At 41.4% G+C, this 22,181-nt stretch overlaps 2 protein-coding genes across 3 annotated transcripts in view; both read right to left on the bottom strand.

The window, feature by feature from the left end:
- pik3r5 (phosphoinositide-3-kinase regulatory subunit 5) overlaps window positions 1–734 on the bottom strand; it is a 70,985-nt gene extending 70,251 nt beyond the window's left edge. For both annotated transcript variants that reach the window (XM_003217076.4, XM_062970713.1), the window contains exon 1: window positions 582–734. The gene's annotated coding sequence lies outside the window, so the exon portion shown is untranslated. The remainder of the gene's footprint in view (window positions 1–581) is intronic.
- Window positions 735–14,482: 13,748 nt separating this feature from the next.
- LOC134295830 (lens epithelium-derived growth factor-like) lies at window positions 14,483–15,092 on the bottom strand. The gene has a single exon (XM_062969279.1). It carries the CDS (start codon window positions 14,953–14,955, stop codon window positions 14,521–14,523), a length of 435 nt encoding a protein of 144 aa, XP_062825349.1. The 5' UTR covers window positions 14,956–15,092; the 3' UTR covers window positions 14,483–14,520.
- Window positions 15,093–22,181: the final 7,089 nt, after the last annotated feature.

Genomic DNA, 22,181 nt, shown 5'->3' with positions numbered 1-22,181 from the left:
ACTACTAAAAGGCAGACTGTGTTGGATAATACAGAACGTTGGATAAGTGAGACTCTACTGTATATATAAACCCCACATGACTAGTTTCTAACAGACCTCACACCTCTGAGGATGCCTGCCATAGATATGGGCAAAACGTCAAGAGAGAATGCTTCTGGAACATGGCTATACAGCCCGGAAAACACACAGCAACTTTTGTAAAGTTTGCAGGATCTGTGGTGGTCCTCCAGGATGGGCATCAGGCAGGTTCACAGAGGCGCAAATGTAGGGTCCGGAAAACTAACAAGGGAGGCAAAAGCAGGTTGAAAGGCAATGCTTTCAAGTAACCCTATGGATCCCACTGGGCAGGGAATCCTCAGAGGTGCCTGTCCCTTCTCTGAAATGTTACTTGAAGCAGCCGGTATGAGTCGGCGGTCTCCCATTCTGGGACTAAGCGAGTAACCAGGCTGACCCTGCTTATCTTCCAGGGTCAGAAGGGATCTGGTGCCTTGAGGCTGTTTAGGCATCGCAAGCCAACCAGGGCGAGAGGCTTTTCCCTCCTTGCTTGGCCCGGCCTGCTCCCCAAGCGCCCTTCCGCCTACCTGCGCGCCCTCCCCTCCGGGCCCATCCTCGGCCTCAGTCGAGGCGGGAGTCAACGGGCGGCCGCTTCTCGTCCTTCTGGCTCCGGCAGCCGGTGGCTCAAGTTTGCCATCGCCGAGCCGGCAGGATCTGGAGCACACGCCCGCCTGGGCCGGAGGGGAGGGGAGGGGCGTGGCCTCCCCGGCCCAAGCCCCGCCCCCTACGGCCAGCCCGGTGCGGGGAACTGCGCCGCCTTCCCTCCCTTGGGGCTTGCGGCCAGGGTTGCCGGTGTCCAACAAGCCCTGACAAGCTAGTGATCGCCCTCAAGACAACTTGAGGTCCCAACATCAGAGTGTGGTCGTTTCAAAACGCTTGTGAGGTGGAGTTCATGTCACCTTCGCGGGAAATCCGGTCGGTTGACGGCGAACTCCGAGGCGGGTTTGTTCGGAAGGAAGGCCCTTATCTCCACTGCCACCGGTGGAGTAGTGGGTTAAAGCCTTGTGACTTGAAGGTTGGGCTGCTGATCTGCAAGCTGCCAGGTTCGAATCCCACCCGGGGAGAGCGCGGGTGAGCTCCCTCTATCAGCTCCAGCTCCATGCGGGGACATGAGAGAAGCCTCCCACAAGGATGATAAAAACATCAAAACATTCGGGCGTTCCCTGGGTAACGCCCTTGCAGACGGCCAATTCTCTCACTCCAGAAGCGACTTGCAGTTTCTCAAGTTGCTCCTGACACGAAAAAAAAAATCTCCACTGCCATATAACGCAGTTCCAAACTGTGTTATATGGTTACTGTAAACACATATTCATGCAGTTAAACTCCAAGATATGGGTCCACACTGACAACATAGATGACAGAGTAAACGGGACCCCAGTCTCATCAGCTTCAATCCGATTCTTAGTACCATGGGATCCACCTTACACCACTTTGTTTAAGGTCACCTCGGCTTGGATGGATGCCACTGAGTGTTTGCCCAGAACAGACTATCACTCCACAGCCTTAAACACATTTCTGCAGACTGAGGGGTGTTTGTTGCCTTTCAGATGAAGCTGGATTGCAGTTTCCTTCATGCCCAGCCAGGATTGGCTCTGCTGCCTTGAGCTATCTGAGGAGGCCCAGTCGCAAGTTGCCCCCTCCCTGCAGAGGCTCACACAGAGAGGACCCCTTTCTTGCCATAAGAAGCAGTTGCCTCATGCCACCTCATTCCTAGCCAAGTTTTTCAAACTATAACCCAGATGTCATGAACGATAAAACCTGCAGAAATCAAAACTGCAAATGCCAAGGGAAGACCTTATATAGAGAGATGCAGCTCATTAATGTATACCAGTTTCCTGTTTTGCTCAATACAGTCTTTCTATGTGTCGCTCTAAGTATCAGTGCTATGCATGGCCGTTGGGTGAGGATTCTGGGCACTGTCACCCCCAAAAGTAACTTTTCCCATCTCTGCATATGCTCACACCCATACTAGTGATCGGCTTTGCTTGCACTGAGAAAACTGCAGAAGTGCAGTCTTCTGAAATGCCTTTGCAAGTTCAGCTGGTGTGTTGGTCTGCAGCAGCAAAGAAACAGCCCTCACTTCTTCAGCTGGTGACACAGAATGTGACAGCTAGAAAGCACACAACAGAGCAGTGGTTCCCAACCTTTTTTTGACCAGGGACCACTCTCCAACATTAGTACCAAAAGGATTACAAATCAGTTTTTGGGTTGTTGTGCATTTTCTGGGCTGTATGGCCGTATTCTAGAAGCATTCTCTCCTGACGTTTCACCCCCATTCTATGATAGGCATCCTCAGAGGTTGTGAGATAACACTGAAAAGCTAAGCAAGGGAGGTTTATATATCTGTGGAAGGTCCAGGGTGGGAGAAAGAACTTTTTTCCATTGGAGGCCAGTGTAAATGTTGTAATTAATCGCCTTGATTAGCATTAATGGCCTTGCCAGCTTTGTGGCCTGGTTTCTTCCTGCCTGGGGAAATCCTTTGTTCGAAGGTGTTAGCTGCCCCTGATTGATTCATATCTGGAATTCCTCTGTTTCCAGAGTGTTGTTATTTATTAACTGTTATGATTTTAGAGTTTTTTAAATACTGGTAGCCAGATTTTGTTCATTTTCATGGTTTCTTCCTTTCTGTTGAAATTGTCCTCATGCTTGTGGATTTCAGTGGTTTTTCTGTGTAGTCTGACATTATAGTTGTTAGACTGGTCCAGCATTTCTGTGTTCTCAGATAATATACTGTGTCCAGGTTGGTTCCTCAAGTGCTTTACTCTGGCTGATTTCTCTGATTGAGTTAGTCTACAGTGCCTTTCATGTTTCTTGATTTGTGTTTGGGCAATGCTGCATGTAGTGGTCCCTGTGTAGACTTGTCCACAGCTGCATGGTATACTGTAGACTCTTGCAGAGGTGAGAGGATCCCTCTTGTCCTTTGTTGAACATAGCATTTGTTGGATTTTCTTAGTGGGTCTGTAGATAGTTTGTGGATTGTGTTTCTTCATCAACTTTCCTGTGCGGTTGGTCAGTGGTTCCCTTGATGTATGGTAAGAACACTTTTCCTCTGGGTGGATCTTTATCTTTACTCTCATGGCTTGTCCTTGGCCTTGCAGCTCTTCTGATGTCTGTGGTGATGTATCAGTTGGCCTGTAGAATCCAATTTTTGGTCAACTTTAGATTCGGTTTGGTTAATTGGTGCTGATTCAGAAAGCTGCATTGGATAGACCACATCAGCTCTATTTTCTGATACAGAACTTATGCCATCCAGTAGTCGCCATCTGCTTGCCAACAGAAAACTGTATTTAACAATCTAGGGCTGATGTGGCCTATCAAATGCATTTTTCTGAATCAGCACCCTAAATAACCCCAGGAACAAGCCTAAAAACAAAAATACCAAGGCGTTGCAGTTTACAGGTACCACATGCAATGGCTCCGCTTAAGGGGAGGGAGGAGAAGCAGCAGTCAGGAGGCTTGTTTGGCACCTTTCATGGATAGTCAGCCTCTCCCTTCCCAATATCCCCATTGCCTCAGCACTATAAGAGGGTTTCAAGAGACCAGTCACTCTTGTTGCAATGATGAGACCACAGACCATATTTTAGTTCTTGGGGACCACTTGTGTTCCACGGATCACAGGTTGGGAACCACTGCAACAGAAGGACTTACTCCCTGTGTCAAAATGTGCAACACTCATAGGCACGTTCGGTTTTGCATGCTCTGTTCATCATAAGAAACTGGAGCTTGCTCAAGGGAGCTACTACTTGTGTGGTTACCAGCTGGAGGGGATTACCGGACATGACCATTAAAGGGGGAGGAAGTGTAGAGCAAGGAAGAAGGTTGTTTATCGAGTCATATGTGCTGGGAGGGAGCCTGCTGCAATTGTCAGTGACAAGAGATGTAAACAGAGTGGGCCCTCTCCTTGGACTGTGTGCTATGGCACTAGCACTATTCAAATTGGGCTGTGTCCCTGGCCCTACAGGAAAAAAACAACTCAACAATATCCATGGCATTGTCCAGACAAGAGGCAGTTATGACAAGGGACAGCAGGTGTTCCAGCAAGCAGGCTGCAACCTGTTCTTTTCTTCTTTACAGCTTTCATTATTTGCTTCCTGAAAGCTTTATTTTATAAACAAACAAACAAAACAAATATTGGAAACATTACACGTTTGATTGCAACTTCCGCCAGTTTCTCAACTACTACTAGTTGGGGGGTTGTGGAAGCTGTCCTCCCCAAAACAACTATTCTGAAATCTAAAACAAACTTTCACCTTACTGCTAAAGATGGAATGATATTTATGTGCCTCTTCAGATGTTGATAGACTACAGTGTCCAGCAACCATCAAGTCAATGGTGAAGAATGCTGGAAGTTGCAGTCTAAAAAAATTGGAGGACCACATATTCCTATCCTTGCCCTACAATGAGTCTGACATGAGATCTCGCTATACCTCTGGACACCTATTTTTGCAAATAAAATTATAAGCAAAATTGATCCTAGAAATGAATGAAAACTGGCATTAAGATTATGATCACATAAATATAATAGCATCTATCCAGTTGAACGTAGTAAGATCTGCTGAAATTAATGGAAAAGTTAGTCATGAATAATTTCAAAAGAACATGAGTTACAATGCTTAATGTTCTTATTAGTAAGTCGCACTAAATATAGTGACGTAAACCCTTTTGCTTAGACCTAATTAGAGTAGAACAATAGAATGAAAGGGTATATGGTAAATCACCACATAAATAAATCCCACTGATCAAATGAGTGTGCTTTAATTAAGACTAACAAATAGAATTCAGGCCAATTTATTTAAGCAAGCATCCATTGCGCTCCAATGCAAAATGCAATAGGAAAGGATTTCTATACAGGCATACATGGAATTGTGCTCTTATTTGGAACTGATTTTAACTGGATTCATATGTATGTATCATGAATCTGGGTTATGTTTTTAAAACGGATTGTGTTTTCCACACATTTGTTTTCGCTGGAATTGGACCAAAGTTTGCATTGGATTAGCACATTCCTGGATTTAGACCCTTTTCTAGGAAAGTTGGTTCAGTTAAGACTCAACCTCCTTTGGCAAAGTTCGCTAGGTGAAAGAGCTCAATCTCTTAGAATCATTGTTGGAAGAGACCATCGGGGTCATTTAATACAACTCCATTTTACCATGCAGGAGTACAGAATCAAAGCATTACCGACAGATGGACATCCAGCCTCTGCTTTAAAAATTCCAAAGAAGACTCAGCCATGCCATGAGGCAGCACATCCCACTGCTGGACAGTTTTTACCATCAGGAAGTTTTTCCTAATGTTTAGGTGGAATCAATTTTCTTGCAATTTAACCTCATTGTTTAGTGTCCTACAATGTCATCACATATGAAAAAAATAAGCGTCCTAGGATGCTTCTGCCCCAGTTCACTCACAGACTATATAGGCTGATTTCTGACAGGGCTCTATGGGTGAACTGGGACAGCAGAGTGGTAGGACACAGTGCCACCAACATGGTTGCCTCCCTGTATTCTATTAGGAACAATAGGGCTACCATGAAATTAAGCTGTGCTGCAACGCCTCCCCACAGAGGCTGGCGAATCGTAATGCTGGACCTCATCCATTTTTTTACCTTGGTACACAGAAACCTCAGCAAATGTAATCAAATATTCCAGGATTCTAGGAAATGAGGTTCACACTTTGCTCTCATTTCCCTTAGGGCATCAAATGTGGATAAAATCACTAAACATAAACAACAGTAACACTCGGGGTTGATCATGGAAGCTGATTCAGCATGGCATCTGCTGGATCATCCCCAGTATGGTTTACGAAGTGGAAGAGAGAACCCATTACCCAGTGACACTGAACCCAGTTCAATGCTGCCAGTTAGCCTTCCTAACTGTTCTCTTTGTCATGGCGGTTTCTGGGTGCAACATGGATCTTCCCAGTCAATTGTCACCTGAAGTGACATTGGCTGGAGTGCCAGAGCAACAAGAGATGGGGAAGAAGAGGAATCACCCCCTCTTCTCCCCCTTTCCTTCCTCAATCTCCTTGTCACCCCAGCCAAAGTTACTCCAGGTGACTAGAAACCCACAGGACCCATGTTGCACCCAGAGACCACCATGACAAGAACAACAGGAGACATAAGTGCTATCCTCTATCCCTGGACTGCTTGTGCCTGTGAAAACATGAGATAACAATGTAAACAGTTATGGCCAGTTCTGGTTGTATTGGAATGCAACCAACTGTTTACATGTGTCCAAAGTTGCAGATTGCTCCAAATTTGGGGCAGAATTCAGAGTAACCTGTCATAGAATCACAGAGTTGGAAGAGACCACAAGAATCATCCAATCCAACCCCCTGCCATGCAGGAAAAGCACAATCAAAGCACCCCTGACAGATGGCCACCCGGCCTTGGTTTAAAAGCTTCCAAGGAAGGAGCTTCCACCACACTCCAAGGTAGGGAGTTCCACTGCTGAACAGCTCTTGCAGTCAGGAAGTTCTACCTAATGTTCAGGGGAATCTCCTTTCCTGTCATTTGAACCAATTGCGATGAGTCCTAATATCCAGGGCAGCAGTAAACAAGCCTTATCTCTCTTCCTTATTACATCCTTTCACATATTTATCCATAGTGATCATGTCTCCTCTCAACCCTCTCTAAACATAACCAACTCTTTAAACCCCTCCTCATGCCTTTGATCATTTTAGTCACCCTCCTCTGGACACATTCCAGCTTGTCAATATCCCTGTGATTTGATTAACATGGGTCAAAGGTGTCCTTGCCCTGCATTACCTTGGATCAGTTCTGTGTAATTTGGACACCACGGAGCTGATTCAAAGGCCTTTAACATTAAGTGGTCAGTGTAAATGTGCCCTTGATAAACTGTAGAATCCAAGTTTTAAAAACAACAACATTTATTCATTTATTCATTTTATTCATTTTACAATGAATGAGTGAAAGAGTGATAGAACTGCCATAAGGGAAAAAAAACAAAAACAAAAGAGTATATATTAGGCAACTAAATCAATACTATCGAAAGTAGTAGCCTTTGGTTTGGTGCCGGTCACTGGAAACTTTCCAGGAAATAAAGAACAAATTGTACTCAGTAGCAAAACTATGATGCCAGTCCCTGGCCCATGGGAAAACAATAACTGCTATTTCTCTACATCAGCCTGAACAGCATTGAATGAAATAGTACATGAGAAAGACATAACTGGAAAGTTATCCCCATTTAACATGCTCATGCCACAAGTCACCTCTGGGAGATCACAGCAAGTTTTCCATGAAGAGATGAGAAAACTCTGTATTTATCTCTAGAGCTTTAGGTGCTAGGCAGAATCAACCAACCTCCAATTTTATAATAACACTTCTGAAGAACCCTGCAGAGTGACACAAGGGGTGAGAAATGGAACCCATTTCCTTTGGTATCTTCTTATACCAGATTAACTAAAACAAGCAAACAAATGTCCCTTTGTATCATTGGGGGTGGGAGGTGTTTACGATGTGATTCCTCACCTTTCTTCAAATGGATATAAGGATCTTGTGTGCTTGTAAGTTAATCATACAGCATGTGTACTACCTTCTTTCATTTGTTTGCTTTGTACTACAACTCCCAAACCTCAAGTAATATTATTTTTCTTCAGAAATGCATTTGCATAAAACATTCTATGTATTTAGGCAAATCTATCCTGGGAAATGTGCAAAGGAGGCATCCAAGTGACAGACAGAACAAAGGAACTGCAAATAATATGTTCTGTGTGGTCCTATTAATTAGGAAAATGCCCTGTTTTTCAGGGAACTGAAGTCAATTTGAACATCCAGGACAGCACGTAACACAGTGATTCCACATGGCCTTGCCATTTTCAGAGAGTGCACATCTTGGGATGGATTCTTCAAAATAGCCCTATGCCGACATTTTCTTGCTGTGGAAAGCAGCCAGAGCAATAAGAAGGCGACAAAAGACACTTTGGCAGAAATATTATCTGAGTTTCAGTCATTTGTGTGAAGAAAGGGGATAATGTTGCCAGGGCTGATTTCTCACTTTCCTGACTATCTGACAGAGCTAGCTCAACAGCCAAAACAACAAATGGTACTCCTATTTTATCAAAGCAAAGCTATATCCCAAGCCAACCAAGTGATGGAAGTAACAAGGCAGAAAATTCCTCAACACCTACCCCCATCTCCAATTCTTTCTTCTTTTTCATTCACACAGTTGTTTCCAACTCTTCATGACCTCATGGACCAGTCCAAGCCAGAGCTCCCTATAGGTCGTCGCCGCCCCCAGCTCCTTCAAGGACAAGCCAGTCATGTCAAGGATACTATCCATCCATCTTGCCCTTGGTCGGCCTCTCTTCCTTTTTCCTTCCATTTTCCCCAGCATCATGATCTTTTCCAAACTTTCCTGTCTCCTCATGATATGGCCAAAATACTTCATCTTTGCCTCTAGTATCGTTCCCTCCCTGGTTTCCTCCATTATCCAGCGGATATTGGCAATTTGGTCTCTCATTCCTCTGCCTTTTCTAAACCCAGCTTGTACATCTGGCAACTCTCTCTCCATGTTTTGCTGGAGTCTGCCTTACCTTACTGGCATGTGAAATAAGTGCCATTGTATGGAAGTTGGATATAAATTGATTTTTTCCAATCTGATGGCCATTCTTGTGTTTTCCATATTTGCTGGCATATGGCATGCATCACCTTGACAGCATCATCTTTCAAGATTTTAAACAACTCAGCTGGGATCCCATCGTTTCCTGCTGCCTTGTTATTAGCAATGCTTCTTAAGGCCCATTCAACCTCACTCCTCAGGATGTCTGATTCTAGTTCACTCACCACACTGTCAAAGCTATTCTCTAAATTATTATCCTTCCTATACAGATCTTCTGTATATTCATGCCACCTTTTCTTGGTCTCTTCAACTTCTGTTAGGTCCCTGCCATCTTTGCTTTTGATCATGCCCATTTTTGCCTGAAATTTACCTCAGATGTTTCTGATTTTCTGAAAGAGATCTCTTGTCCTTCCTATTCTATTGTCTTCCTCCACTTCCTTACGTTGCTTGTTTAAAATAGTTCCTTGTCTCTTCTGGCTAACCTCTGGAATTGTGCATTTAATTGGGCATATCTCCCCCTATCACCGTTTCCTTTCGCCTTCCTTCTTTCTTGGACTACTTCCAGTGTCTCAACAAACAACCATCTTGCCTTCTTGGTTTTCTTTTTCTTTGGGACATACTTTGTTGCTGTCTCCTGAACAATGTTGTGGACTTCTGTCCATAGTTCTGGGACTCTATTTATCAAGTCTAGTCCCTGAAATCTATTCTTCACTTCCAACGCATATTCACTAGGAATATTTGTGAGATCATATCTAATTGGTCTGTGTATTTTCCCCATTCTCTTTAGTTTGATTCTAAACTGTGCAATAAGAAGTTCGTGATCTGAACTACAGTCAGCTCCAGGTCTTGTTTTCACCAACTGGATGAATGTTCACCACCTTTGGCTGCAAAGGATGTAGTCAATCTGATTTCGGTGTTGAGCATCTGGTGAAGTCCATGTGTAAAGCTGTCTTTTAGGTTGTTGGAAAAGGGTGTTTGTTATGCACAGTGAGTTTTCCTGGCAAAATTCTATCAGCCTGTGTCCTGCTTCATTTTGTTGTCCCAAACTATGCTTGCCTGTGATCCCAGTTGTCATTTGACTGCCCACCTTAGAATTCCAATCTCTTGTAATGAAAATAATGTCTATGAGGATCTGCAGTAGGTGCTGCAGATCCTCATAGAACTGATCTAATTCTGTTTCTTCAGCAGCTGTGGTTGGGGCGTATATTTGGATTACTGTGATGTTAAATGGCTTGCCTTGAACTCAAATTGAGATGATTCTGTCATTTTTGGGTTGTATCAGAGCACTGCTTTAGCAACTTTATTATTAATTATGAAGGCTACTCTTTTTCTTCGGTGTTCCTCTTGTCCGCAGTAGTAGATCTGGTGGTCATCTGTTGTGAAGTGGCCCATTCCAGTCCATTTCAGTTCACTGACTCCCAGAATGTCTATATTTAATCTTGACATCTCACCAGTAACCACCTCCAGTTTACCCTGGCTCATAGATCTTACATTCCAGGTTCCTATAGTGTGTTGATCTTAGAACATCGGATTTGTTGTTCACCTCCAGCACCATCGGCTGTTAGCCTTCCTTCCAGCTTTGAGCTAACTGCACAATCACATCTGGGGCTAGTTGGACTAGTCCTCTGTTCCTCCCCACTAGCATTTTGACCATCTTCCGACCTGGGAGTCCTTCTTCCAATGGTATACCGACATTTCTCTGGTTGTACTGATCCATTTAGTTTTCATGGCAAGACTACTGGGGTGGGTTGCCATTACCTTCCCCAGGGATCGTATTTAGTCTGACCTCTCTGCCATGACCTTCCCTTCTTGGGTGGCCTTGCATAGTTTAGCTCATGGCATCATCGAGGCGCACAAGCCCCGGCTGCATCAAGGTAACGATCCTTTGCATGGGGCCCATCTCCAATATCCAATACTAAATAAATGACTTAACAATTTATTGCTCTTTCATGGCATCCCAGTCCTGCTTCACTGATGTCCCTTCTACACAGTTGTATAAAATCTACATTGAACTGGATTATACGGCAGTGTACACTCAGGTAATCCAGTTCAAAGAAGATATTGTGGATTATCTGCCTTGACATTCTGGGTTATATGGGTTAAACCCTTGTGCCAGCTGAACTGCTAACCTGAAGGTTGCTGGTTTGACCTGAAGGTTGCTTGTTCAAATCCGCGAGACCGGGTGAGCTCCCGTCTGTCAGCTCTAGCTTGCAAGAACATGAGAGAAGCCTCCCTGCTAACACATCCCCGCACCCCCGGGCAATATCTCTGTAGATGATCAATTCTCTCACACCAGAAGCAACTTGCAGTATGTTCTCAAGTCGCTTCTGACACAATAAAAATGACATAGGGTCATATTAGGGTCACATAGCATGGAAATGACTTGAAGGCACACAACAGCAGCAGCAGCAGCAACAAGGAATCCTAGGGTTCACATTTTAGCCAGAGACACCAGAAAACCTCTCTGATTAAGAATTCTGACCACACTCCCTCAACAGTGAGTCCCAGTATTTCACAGTACAGAACTAGGGCAGATATAGAATCATCATGTTATAATTCTGTAATGTGGAAGGGCTCCATATGAGCCTTATATGAGGTGAAGTGAGTTCAAGGCAAGTTTTCCATGGCTGAGGTCCATCCTGTTTTAGAACAATGTTCATCACACAGCCTAGCCTGAATGACTCCCACAGTAATACACATCTTTGCATGTAAGCAAATATTTTGGAAATAGGGATAAGAGAAGGATTATATTTAAAAGCCAGGGTTGCATAACTTAGTTAAAATGTTGTCACTCTGGCCCAAGTTTCCCAAAACTGCGTAGGCTAAAATGTAAACAAATAAAGGAAAAACTTGTTGAGCCAAAACTACTTAAGGACAGAAAATGAGAATGGAAAGAAGCAATGTCCAAGAGGTTCAGAACATTTTGGATAAAAGCTCCCACATATGCCTTCTTAAAATTGTTGCCTAGCACCAACTTATTCAAATTATTCAGTTTACATAGCCAATGAGGTATTTGTCCATGGATGGACTGAGCAAAGATCAGACCTGCTAACCAGCCTGACTTTTGCCATCAGCATAGTAAACTAAAACGGGAAGCTGAAAGTTTCACAATGTGTTACACTATTTATTTGCTTAAGAACCTGCACTTTCTATCTTAAACTTTTTTGAGAACTTTAAAAATATAACAACAGTACAGCAGTCGTAGAAGTAACGTATGAGTCTGCTGGAGGCAGCTCCAAGAAGCTGTGTGCTTGACCTAACTACTGTACTCTGCATGACAGGACTGGGCCATGGATGATACTTTGCACTCCATTCTGCTTTTACCGTACAGAACATTTTGAGTAGATTCTTCAGCATCTCCTCTGAAGCCTGCCTTGTTACTGTCAGTGTAGAAAGTGCCATCAGTGTGAGTGAGTATTTAAAGGAATTGAAATCAAAAACCTAGGGCATATCTACTATCCAGACTGTAGAGCACTTTGACATCATTGGTGTGCCTCAATGCTATGTAATTTTGGGAGTTGTAGTTTTACAAGGTCTCATGCCTTCCATGCAAAAGAATGCTGGTGCCTCACCAAACTACAAATCCCAGAATTCCATAGCATTGAGCCATAGCAGTTGAAGTGGAGTCACACGGCTTTAATTGTGCAGTGTAGATGCATCCCCAGCTATGTTAGTGTGGAATATCAATATGGAAAAGGATCTTTTTAGTACCTTGGAGACTAACTGAGGCTCCATCTATGGGCCCTTCCACACAGCCCTATATCTCAGAATATCAAGGCAGAAAATCCCATATTATCTGAGTGTGGACTCAGATAACCCAGTTCAAAGCAAATATTGTGGGATTTCCTGCCTTTATATTCTGGGATATAGGGTTGTGCAGAAGGGTCCTACACTGTCATTTAATGCAGTTTCAGAAATTCAGATTAACTGCATTGAACTGGATTATATGGGAGTGTAGACACATATAATCCAGTTCAATGCAGTTTAATCTGCATTATATGAGTCTACACACTGACTATATAATTCAGTTCAAATAATGCATAAATGGAGTCTGAGAGAATGAGATAGATATAGAATAAGCTTAATTAGATAAGGGGCATCTATACCGTAGTATATACAAATGTCTGGAGGCAATAAGATGATTTATTTAAGTGGCTGGCTTTTGCCCTGCTATTCATTTTCTAGGTCCTTTATGTAGAACAGCACTTAGGGATGCTTATCCAGTGCCTCCACTATCACCTTCAAGAAAGAAAGACCTCATTTCTTGGAAGCTATTTTGCAATCCATCAGCAAGGCTGTAGTGTTTACACACATTAGATTTAAAGTGGCCTTTGCTTTAAACACGTCTGCAAATTAATGGCCCATTCGCTTTCTCTTCCATTGCTTTTGCTCCCATATTAATAAATTATTGACAGCCTTTCCTTAGCATTCAACAGAACACAGTGGTTGCTACCTTGGGAAGATGATTAAGTGTTATGAGAGGACAGCAAGGAAGAGTTATTTAATTTATTGCAGTTGTATTTTTACAACTAGTGATATATAGTTGTACAATTTGTTTTCCCTCAGCAGCCAAAGAAATTTAGCAAAAGGTATCTGCTGTTGATTTCACATACCAGAACACCTTAGCCTTGCCCTGAGAGTGACAGAACCTCTGAAGTATTTAGGTTGCAGTTTCAAACAAATTACAGAGTAAGTCCAGTGGAAAAGTTATCCTCTGAGTAAACATATATTGGGGCCTATGACTAATGGCTTAAGGAGAAATAAACACATGCCTATGTAATTCCCACTACTTGCCTAAATAACTGCCATAAAATGGGGGTACATACCTGAAAACAACTGAATTTCTCTCTTGAACAACTTTTTCTGGAGCATACACAGAAAAAAAGATTCAGCTATGTTATTGTAGGGGGGTTTTCTGCATAAACTTTTAATTTTAAAAAAAAATTTTTTTCAAGACAGTGTGTTTACAACTAACGTGCATAAATAATTCCAATGGAAACAGTCATATTTCCTTAGTATGATAGCAATACCAAAAGCATACAACAGAAAGTCAGAGCATATTAAATTGGCACAATTAGCTTCCAAGAACAAAACTAACTTCTTATAAAGGACTGACTGAATGTACTCATACATTACATTGCAGCTGCTACAAAATGCTCTTGGCTTCTTACAAAAACACAAGTGAGCAGACAACTTTGGCAAACATCAACAGAAAATAGGTTTGTACAAGTAGACCAGTTTGGCAATTTTCAAAGAAAGGATTCCTTTCATTAACCAAAAAGCAAACATACAGTAGTTAGATAAAACATACTACGGCACTAATCCTGAAACAAACAAACACTTTTCAGTCTCTAAAACATTTTACATTTGAACTGCGTATTGCTTATTAATACTGGGCCAAAAGCTATCAGGTTGTTAAAGGTTAAATAGAGATTCTTCACAAACCCCATGGAATTGTACACATCAAAATACTATGCTTATAAAAGTATTTAAAACTTTCAGCAATTTAGTCCTCAAATGTAAATCCTTATCTTTAAATGTACAGTAGAGTCTCTCTTATCCAACATTTGCTTATCCAAGGTTCTGGATTATCCAATGCATTTTTGTAGTCAATGTTTTCAATACATCATGATATTTTGGTGCTAAATTCGTAAATACAGTAATTACTATGTAGCATTACTGCGTATTGAACTACTTTTTCTGTCAAATTTGTTGTATAACATGATGTTCTGGTGCTTAATTTGTAAAATCATAACCTAATTTGGTGTTTAATAGGCTTCTTCTTAATCTCTCTTTATTATCCAACATATTCGCTTATCCAACATTCTGCCGGCCCGTTTATGTTGGATAAGTGAGACTCTACTATACTTTACAAAAGTGTAGGCTGCATTCATTCATTTTCAGAGGTTGCAACCTTCGTCTTCTCTTGTTCTCTACCATCACTTGGCATCTTTTTCTTACTGCCAGCATCAAGCTTCTCTCTCTTTTCCTCTGTGCTGTCTCCATTCTGCTGGTTTGCATCTTGAGAATCAGAACCACCATTCACTACTTTTGTGCCTGGTTGCTCTCTCTCCTTCTCAGTTTTCTTGTTTGGTGCCTTCGTCCACTGCTCTTTGGTTTTGTTTGCTTCCTCATGCTGCTTCTGCTCAGCTAATGACTTATTCAACACTTGAGAAAGAACAGAATCTCCTTCTCCCACAAGAAACATAGTCTTAAATTTGTTGTGGAGCATGGTTGCTTTTTCCATAACAACTTGGCTGACTTTGAACTTCCATATTTTCTTAAGTGCTGAAATCATTTCAGCATGCTTCTGAGCCTGTTGCATGGTTACTTAAAGAGAAGCAAGCTCATCCAAAGCTTCAATACATCTATTTATGTTAAGATGATCAATTTGGAGTGAGTTTTTGATTTCTGAATGTATCCTTTGAAGTCTAGAATCCATTGATGTTTCTCTTTTTTTTCCTTCTTAACTTCTGGTTTTGTTGTAAGTAGAAAGGAACATACAAGTTACTGTACATGACTTTGTTAAAGTATATGTTTCTTTTTCTTTTTTAGCTTTGTATTTTGAATTCTGCCTTGAATATGATTCTATAATAAGCCAACCATTAAAAAATAAAGAAAAAAGATAATGTTTCTGTATTTATTATTTTATTTTATTTCCTACCTTTGTTGTAATATGGGGCCCAAGATGGCTTATGAGACAAAGCTGAAAACTATATTATATTGTAAATATAGATACAGATGTTAGCGGGAATTATGCCTTCACATCAGCATAGAGCTTAGTACTCAGCAAAATCAAGGTTTGCTTTTAGGATTTTTGATAAAATATTTTTGATCTATAGTTGGTTGAATTCTTGTAGGAAGAACCTGGGGGTGAGTAGGGCCACCTGTTTGCAGATTTCTCCTTTACGGATTTTGTTATTGATGGTTTCATAGCTGCTCACTGCCTAACTAGCTTGACCTCCTTGGCCCCTCCATCTCTCCCCCCAATTTATAATATGCTCCCTTCTAGTTTAATGATTTTATCAACTTCAACAATACATTTGCCTTTGGAAAATCTGAAAATAATGCTGCATTATAAAGACTGCCATCTGCTGGTGTAAAAGTATGTACCTTGTTGTTGTTAAGTGTCCTCAAATCATTTCTGAATTATGGAAACCCTAACATGAACATATCATGTGTTTTTCTTGACAAGTTTGTTCAGAAGGGTTGTGCTGTTTCCTTCCTGTGAGGCTGAGAGAGTGTGACTTGCCTAAGGTCCTATACAATGGGTTTCTATGACTAACCAGGAATTTGAGCCCTGATCTTCAGGGTCATAGTCCAATACTTAAACCATTATACTGCATAAACCATTTTCAAGAAGGTCATAAAACCAAAACAAAGATAGCCATGCTAGTCCATGAAAAAAAGAAGAACCACACATAGCTTGATGATACCTTTGGCTGGACCAATAATAATGCTTAAAAATAAATTATATGGAAGCTTCCAAATTCTTCAGAACTCTTCATCAGGAATGATGTATATAAAAATAGAGGAGAGGGAAAGAAAACAGGTTTAAAAAAACCAAAATAAGCCATATATTGTTCACCATAGGTTTTAGGCCCCATGTACACTGCCACATAATGAAATTTGAAACTGTATTGTATGAGTCTACACTGACCATATAATATAGTTTCAAATTGTTTTTATGGCAGTGTAGATGGGGCCTTGGCTGGCATAGCCAAAGCTGGGTAATGATATGTATCATAGTTCAATGTCAGCTAAAAGTTGTTTGCATCTGCTTTGGGGTTTATCAAGCACCATCTAAAGTACCTATAGTCTTCACATTGAAGTCTTAGACCAGGTCCAAGATTGGGGAATTCCTTTTGCTTTGTTTCCCCTGGACTCTCCATTCAAAGTCTAGTGCATACACAAATGTTCTTTGGGGGAAGGCATGAAGCACCAAATATCAATTGATGAGACAAAATGTAGAACTAAGAGCCTCCTATCTCCCTGAGTCCATACACTGGAATGACTGGTATATAAAGTACAAATCCATATCTGAGTTATTATGTCAGTGGTCTGCAGCCTTCCTCCTAAGAGAAGTCAGAAGCTGTCCAGGATTTAACACTGCGGGCAGATCAGCAAACAGGAGCAAGCCAGCCAATTCCAATGTCCATTCCAAGGGGTATAAATACACAGAAGTTTACCTCAAGTCCAGGTCTGATATCCAAGGCGTAATCTAGAGTTCAAATTACAGATACAATATCCAGAAGCGTAGTCCCAAAAGTTCAAGGCCCAAGGGCATCCAGGATTCACAGCTGTAGCACCAAACAACAATTGTCTCCATAAATCAATTGTTTTAAACATCAGCCTTTTATGCAGCTCCTGATAAACCTTTGCAGCTGCTATTTTCTTCTTTCAGCCAATTGATTAGACCATCGCAGGTGGATGGCATCGACCCAGAGCTGGACCTGGGCAGGGTGAGTCAATGCCTGTTATTCCTCCTCCTCTTGATTTGACTCGGATACTGCCATTCCTGAAAAGGCCTGATCCTGCTCAGCCTTAGTACATCAGGCTGTTCCTCTTCTTGAGGCCTAGGGCCTTTCCACACAGCTATATAACCCAGAATGCCAAGACAGAAAATTCCACAATATCTGCTTTGAACTGGCATAGCTGAGTCAACATTGCCATATATTTCAGTTTAAAGCAAAAAATGTGGGATTTTATTCAGCTGTGTGGAAGGGGCCTTTCTTAGATGGCTGGAAAAGCAAAATGTGGTTCAAGAACAGGCATGTCACAGACCTAAATGACACATTTTGAAGCCTGTGGTTTCCTTGTGTTCAGTATATAAACTGAAGTGCTGATGAAATGATAATCCACATCTTTTAGTACTAATTTATCAAATCATACATTATAATACATTGATCTGAGACTAGAGCATGGAGTAAATTACAGAAAAAAGAGATTCTGCCTAAATATTACAAAACAAAAATCGTAAGACAGTGGAATATTCTCCCTTGCAGTGGTATAACCCCATCTCTGGAGGTATTTATACAGAGGCTGGATGGTAATCTATCGAGTGCTTTGAATATATCTTCCTGCATGACAGAATGGGGTTGGACTGAATGGCCTTATTAGACCCTATGATTCTATGATTACTTCTGTTCTAATGTCTTAATCAATTGTCTTTTCTTCAATAACCATATTTTTTTTCTCTGAATTCAATCACCTAATCTTTCATTCTGGACTACAGCATTTCCTCCCTCCAGACAGCATGGTTGAGGGATTCTGGAAGTTTGTGATATTGTGAGACCTGTTGAATCTGGACAGTCACACGTTCTCCACCCGCAGTGTAGAAAAAAGCAAGATAGTGCTGTGTCTCTGATCCAGAAACATTTTCACAATCTTTTTATCTACAGATCTATGGAGAAGAAATTATCTCTCCAGAGGAGGAATGAATTAACAGCCTGTGATTGGAAGCTCACATCACTTTGCAGAGGAATCTCAACAATCTTTCTGCTGCTATCCTGAGGTTCCCTGCTGGAAAAGGGAACAGAGTTCAGAAGAACTGCCTTCTTCCTATGGAACATTCTTGTACGTCTAGAAACTTTGTGTGTTGTTGCACTCATCACACAAAACCCAAATCAAAGCTGGTGTTAACTGTATTGGCGTGCTGAGAGAGTAGGGTGTTTGTTTCCAGTATCCAGAGTCTCTTTTACAGAAGACCTAATGGGGCAGCTTGATGCTCTGTTGATGTTATATTATTGTTGTGTGTCTCTTGATTAAAAGGAAGAGGAGTGTCTGAGTAGTCATCCTGGTATTCATCTATTACTTGGAATTTTGTGTCAGAAGGAGTAAGACTTAGAACCGAGATTGATTTGGTGACATTAGGGCATGGCTCATTTTTGGCATCTTGAATACGACTCCTGATGTTCAAGTTCCAGTCCTCCATTATGTCATTTAATTCCTTGACCATTGTTTCTGTAGATAATTTTGCTACTTCTGATTCATATTCAGCTTGACAATCTTCTGGCCCAATACTGCTCTCATTTTCTTGACTAGGAAGATTTCCTGGAGGTACTGCAGCCAGAATCTCAAGCTCTGCCAGTCAAACCAATGCTCCAATAGTAGCTTTCAGGATGGAAACTTCCCTTTGTAGCAAACCCATTATCTGAAATAACCTTTCTGCTGTTTGCTCTACTAGGAAACATTGATCTCGCATGAAGTCATGCAATGTAGGTTCATCATTCCTTTTTTGCTGCTGGATAAAGTCTGCCAGACCTCTCTTTAAGAGTGTTTATAATTTCTTTGTATGAAGACGATTGTCTTTTTAGTGCTGGTAAGGGACTGGGTCAATGGACCAATTAGCAGCCTTTGTTAAGGAAGAACAGAGAGATAGACGCTTCTTCATCACCATCACCCCTTGTCTCCATTGTTGCAATGTCTTTAAGAGGCCCCTCGGAGAGAGAGGACAGAATACAAATAAAGATGATGATGATGATGATGATTATTATTATTATTATTATTATTATATTACTTACTCTGCCTAATGTGGTGAGATCTATGAATTCTTGATTCAGCTAGTGCTCACTTGCTAATGATTCTTTCTCAACATTTGTTGGGTCATAGTATTCTAAAACTGACTTTTGAACAAGGGAGGAGGGAGCAAGCTTGTTTTCTGTTGCCCTGCAGACTAGGACGCAGAACAATGGCTTCAAACTACAGGAAAGGAGATTCCACCTGAACATCAGGAAGAACTTCCTCACTGTGAGGGCTGTTAGGCAGTGGAACTCTCTCCCCCAGACTGTGGTGGAGGCTCCTTCTTTGAAGGCTTTTAAGCAGAGGCTGGATGGCCAGATGTCGAGGGTGCTTTGAATGCGATTTCCTGCTTCTTGGCAGGGCGTTGGACTGGATGGTCCATGAGGTCTCTTCCAACTCCACTATTCTATGATTCTATAAGGGTAGGCAGAGTATTCAGAACAGAGGCTTTGTGTATCTGGGTTAACTGTATTTCTCACAGTCCAGGGGCAGAGCAGCCTCAAAGGTGCTGTCCGGAGTGCTAGAGATGCAGTACACTTTTTTGTCCAGAGAGTGAAAAAGCCGAGCTGGCCAGACAACCCTGTAAAGAAGGAAAATTATTCATCATGCATGAGATTGCAAGGTGGAGAAGTACAGTTCCAACCACTGGACTAGCTCTATGTCTTTGCAGCTGAAGGTCTTGTTCACTCACTGTTTGAAAAATACGTATTGGCTCCAGCTTCACAGACATGCATGCACAGATACTTCACACAAATTTAGAAAGACTTTATGCCCTAGTTCTTTCATCACATGATCACCACAGCTAGAACAAGGGAAGCTCCTTATAACTGTAAGCTAAAAGAGCGTAAACACGTTCGCAACCTTCCCTTACCACAATTTCTGCAATAAAGGATTATTACATGACATACATGTAGCTTTAAAAAACTTTTTACATGCTATGAAATACCTGTATATCTATGATACAGAAAAAAGAATATAAGCAAAAGAGAAAAAGACAACAGCTAACATTCAATCTTCTTATCAGCAGCTATATGCAAATAAATAAGCATAGCTCTGTCTCTAGCATTAGCTTCCATGTGGTTCTTAAAAATGTATGATCGGTTGTGCATTTCTACCATCTATCTAATCTCTTCCTGATATATAAGCAAACCTCTCACAGGATTTGTTTGAAAATTTGCACCTGATGAACCTGAGCTGTATCAGGGTTACAACAGGTCGTTTGAGCTGCCAGAACCTTGGACAGCAGTCCATTGAGGGTGGATCGGTTATTTTTCCTTCAAGAGAGTTGTTGTTCTGGCAAACAATTTCAGTCAACCACACCTTCAAAAGATTTGCAGACTTGGATCTTCCCTTGGCTCCACATCTATTGGTTGCTGACAATAGTCTTTACAGGCCCAGTGTCTGTTTCTGCAGTCTTGTATTTCTGCATGGCTGAAGATTCAAAGGAGGTGTGCAGGAGTTATGCTCAGACTGAAAAGTGAAGGGCAGTGATGTACTGAGAACTCTGTTTGAACTGATATCATATTCTCCTGAGGATAATGTGGAACCTTAGAAAAAAAAGAACATGAAAAATGCCTTTTAAAAAAAGGAAGGGCCTGTAAATCTAGTCACAATAATGTGACTAGAGCATGTCACACTCAAAGGAAGGTAATGGCAAACCTCTTCCAAGTAAATCTTGCAGATCTTATGTTAAGGTTGCTATTTGTTGGAAATGAGCTGACAACACAAGAACAAATCTTGATGATATACGGGAGAAAACCACACACCCAGCCCATGAGCACAATCATCTCCATTGAGGGTTTCAGGTAGCAAGACTGGGAAGGTCCAAGTCAGAGCAGCCAATGCTGGATTAAACATCTCAGTGGTCAAGTGCATATCAGTATAACAAAGAGTGACATGTTCTCCCTTTTTTGCCATTGTCTGATAATCCTTTTAGTTAAGAATTATTGACAATGAGGGTGGGAGGGGTGACATTCAAGATGCATTTTTATAGAATAATCATATGTTTTTTTTTAATTAACTGTCATTTTATGCTCTTTCATCTTGCATTAGCTTTCAATTGATGAGAAGAAGGTGATAAGTGCAGAATAATAATAATAATAATAATAATAATAATAATAATAATAATAATAGGTCTGAATTTTTGAATGGTTTATTATAAAGAACATCTCAATTATGATTTCACTCAAAATTTGGCTGGAAACCAATATTGTAGAACACAGAATCGCTATAATTTGAGCTAGGAAGGGACGCACTGAAAATTATACAGTTTTAGTCTGTCAGTCATTCATCAACATATATTTAAGTAATTACCAATGTATACACATATGAGGCAAGATGTTTATTTATGAAGCTTCCTTTCATACAATAATACAAAAGGCCTAGTTGACACTGTGATCCAGTTTTTGATTGCAAATTTCACATAGAAAACCATTTGCTGTCAGTGGCAGCTGGTGGTGTGTTTGTCAGTGGGATGATGGAGCCATTCCAGATTTAGATTGAACTTTAATGGAGATACCCAGAGTTTGCTGTTGTTGTGTGTCTTGCCCTGAAGTGGTTTCTGATCTATGGCAACATTAAGGTGAACAGGAAGTCTTTTCACACAGATATATAATACAACATAGCAAGGCAGAAAATCCCACAATATCTGCTTTGAACTGAGTTTTCTGAGGCCACACTGCCATATATCCCAGTTCAAAGCAGATAATGTGAGATTTTATTCAACTGTGTGGAAGGGGGCAGAGTTTTATTGACACAAATCTGTTCAGAAGACATTTCTCTAGCCTTACTCTGAGGCTAAGAGAGTATAACTTGTCCCAGGCTACCCAATAGGCTTCATGGCTGAGCTGGTATTCAAATCCTAATCTCCAGAGACCAGAGTCATAGTCCAACATTACACCACTTTGGATCCTGAAACCCAAAGTATTGAACCTCTTTTAGAAATGGCACTCAGGATCTTGAATAGCTCTTTTCAAGCTCACAATAAAACTCAGAGGAGATGCATCACCACAGTGACCATTATGGATTGGT

This window comes from Anolis carolinensis, chromosome 2 (assembly GCF_035594765.1).
Source record: "Anolis carolinensis isolate JA03-04 chromosome 2, rAnoCar3.1.pri, whole genome shotgun sequence".
NCBI lineage: Eukaryota > Metazoa > Chordata > Lepidosauria > Squamata > Dactyloidae > Anolis > Anolis carolinensis.
The sequence above is the reverse complement of the archived record's forward strand: the minus strand, read 5'-3'. Positions and strand labels throughout refer to the sequence as shown.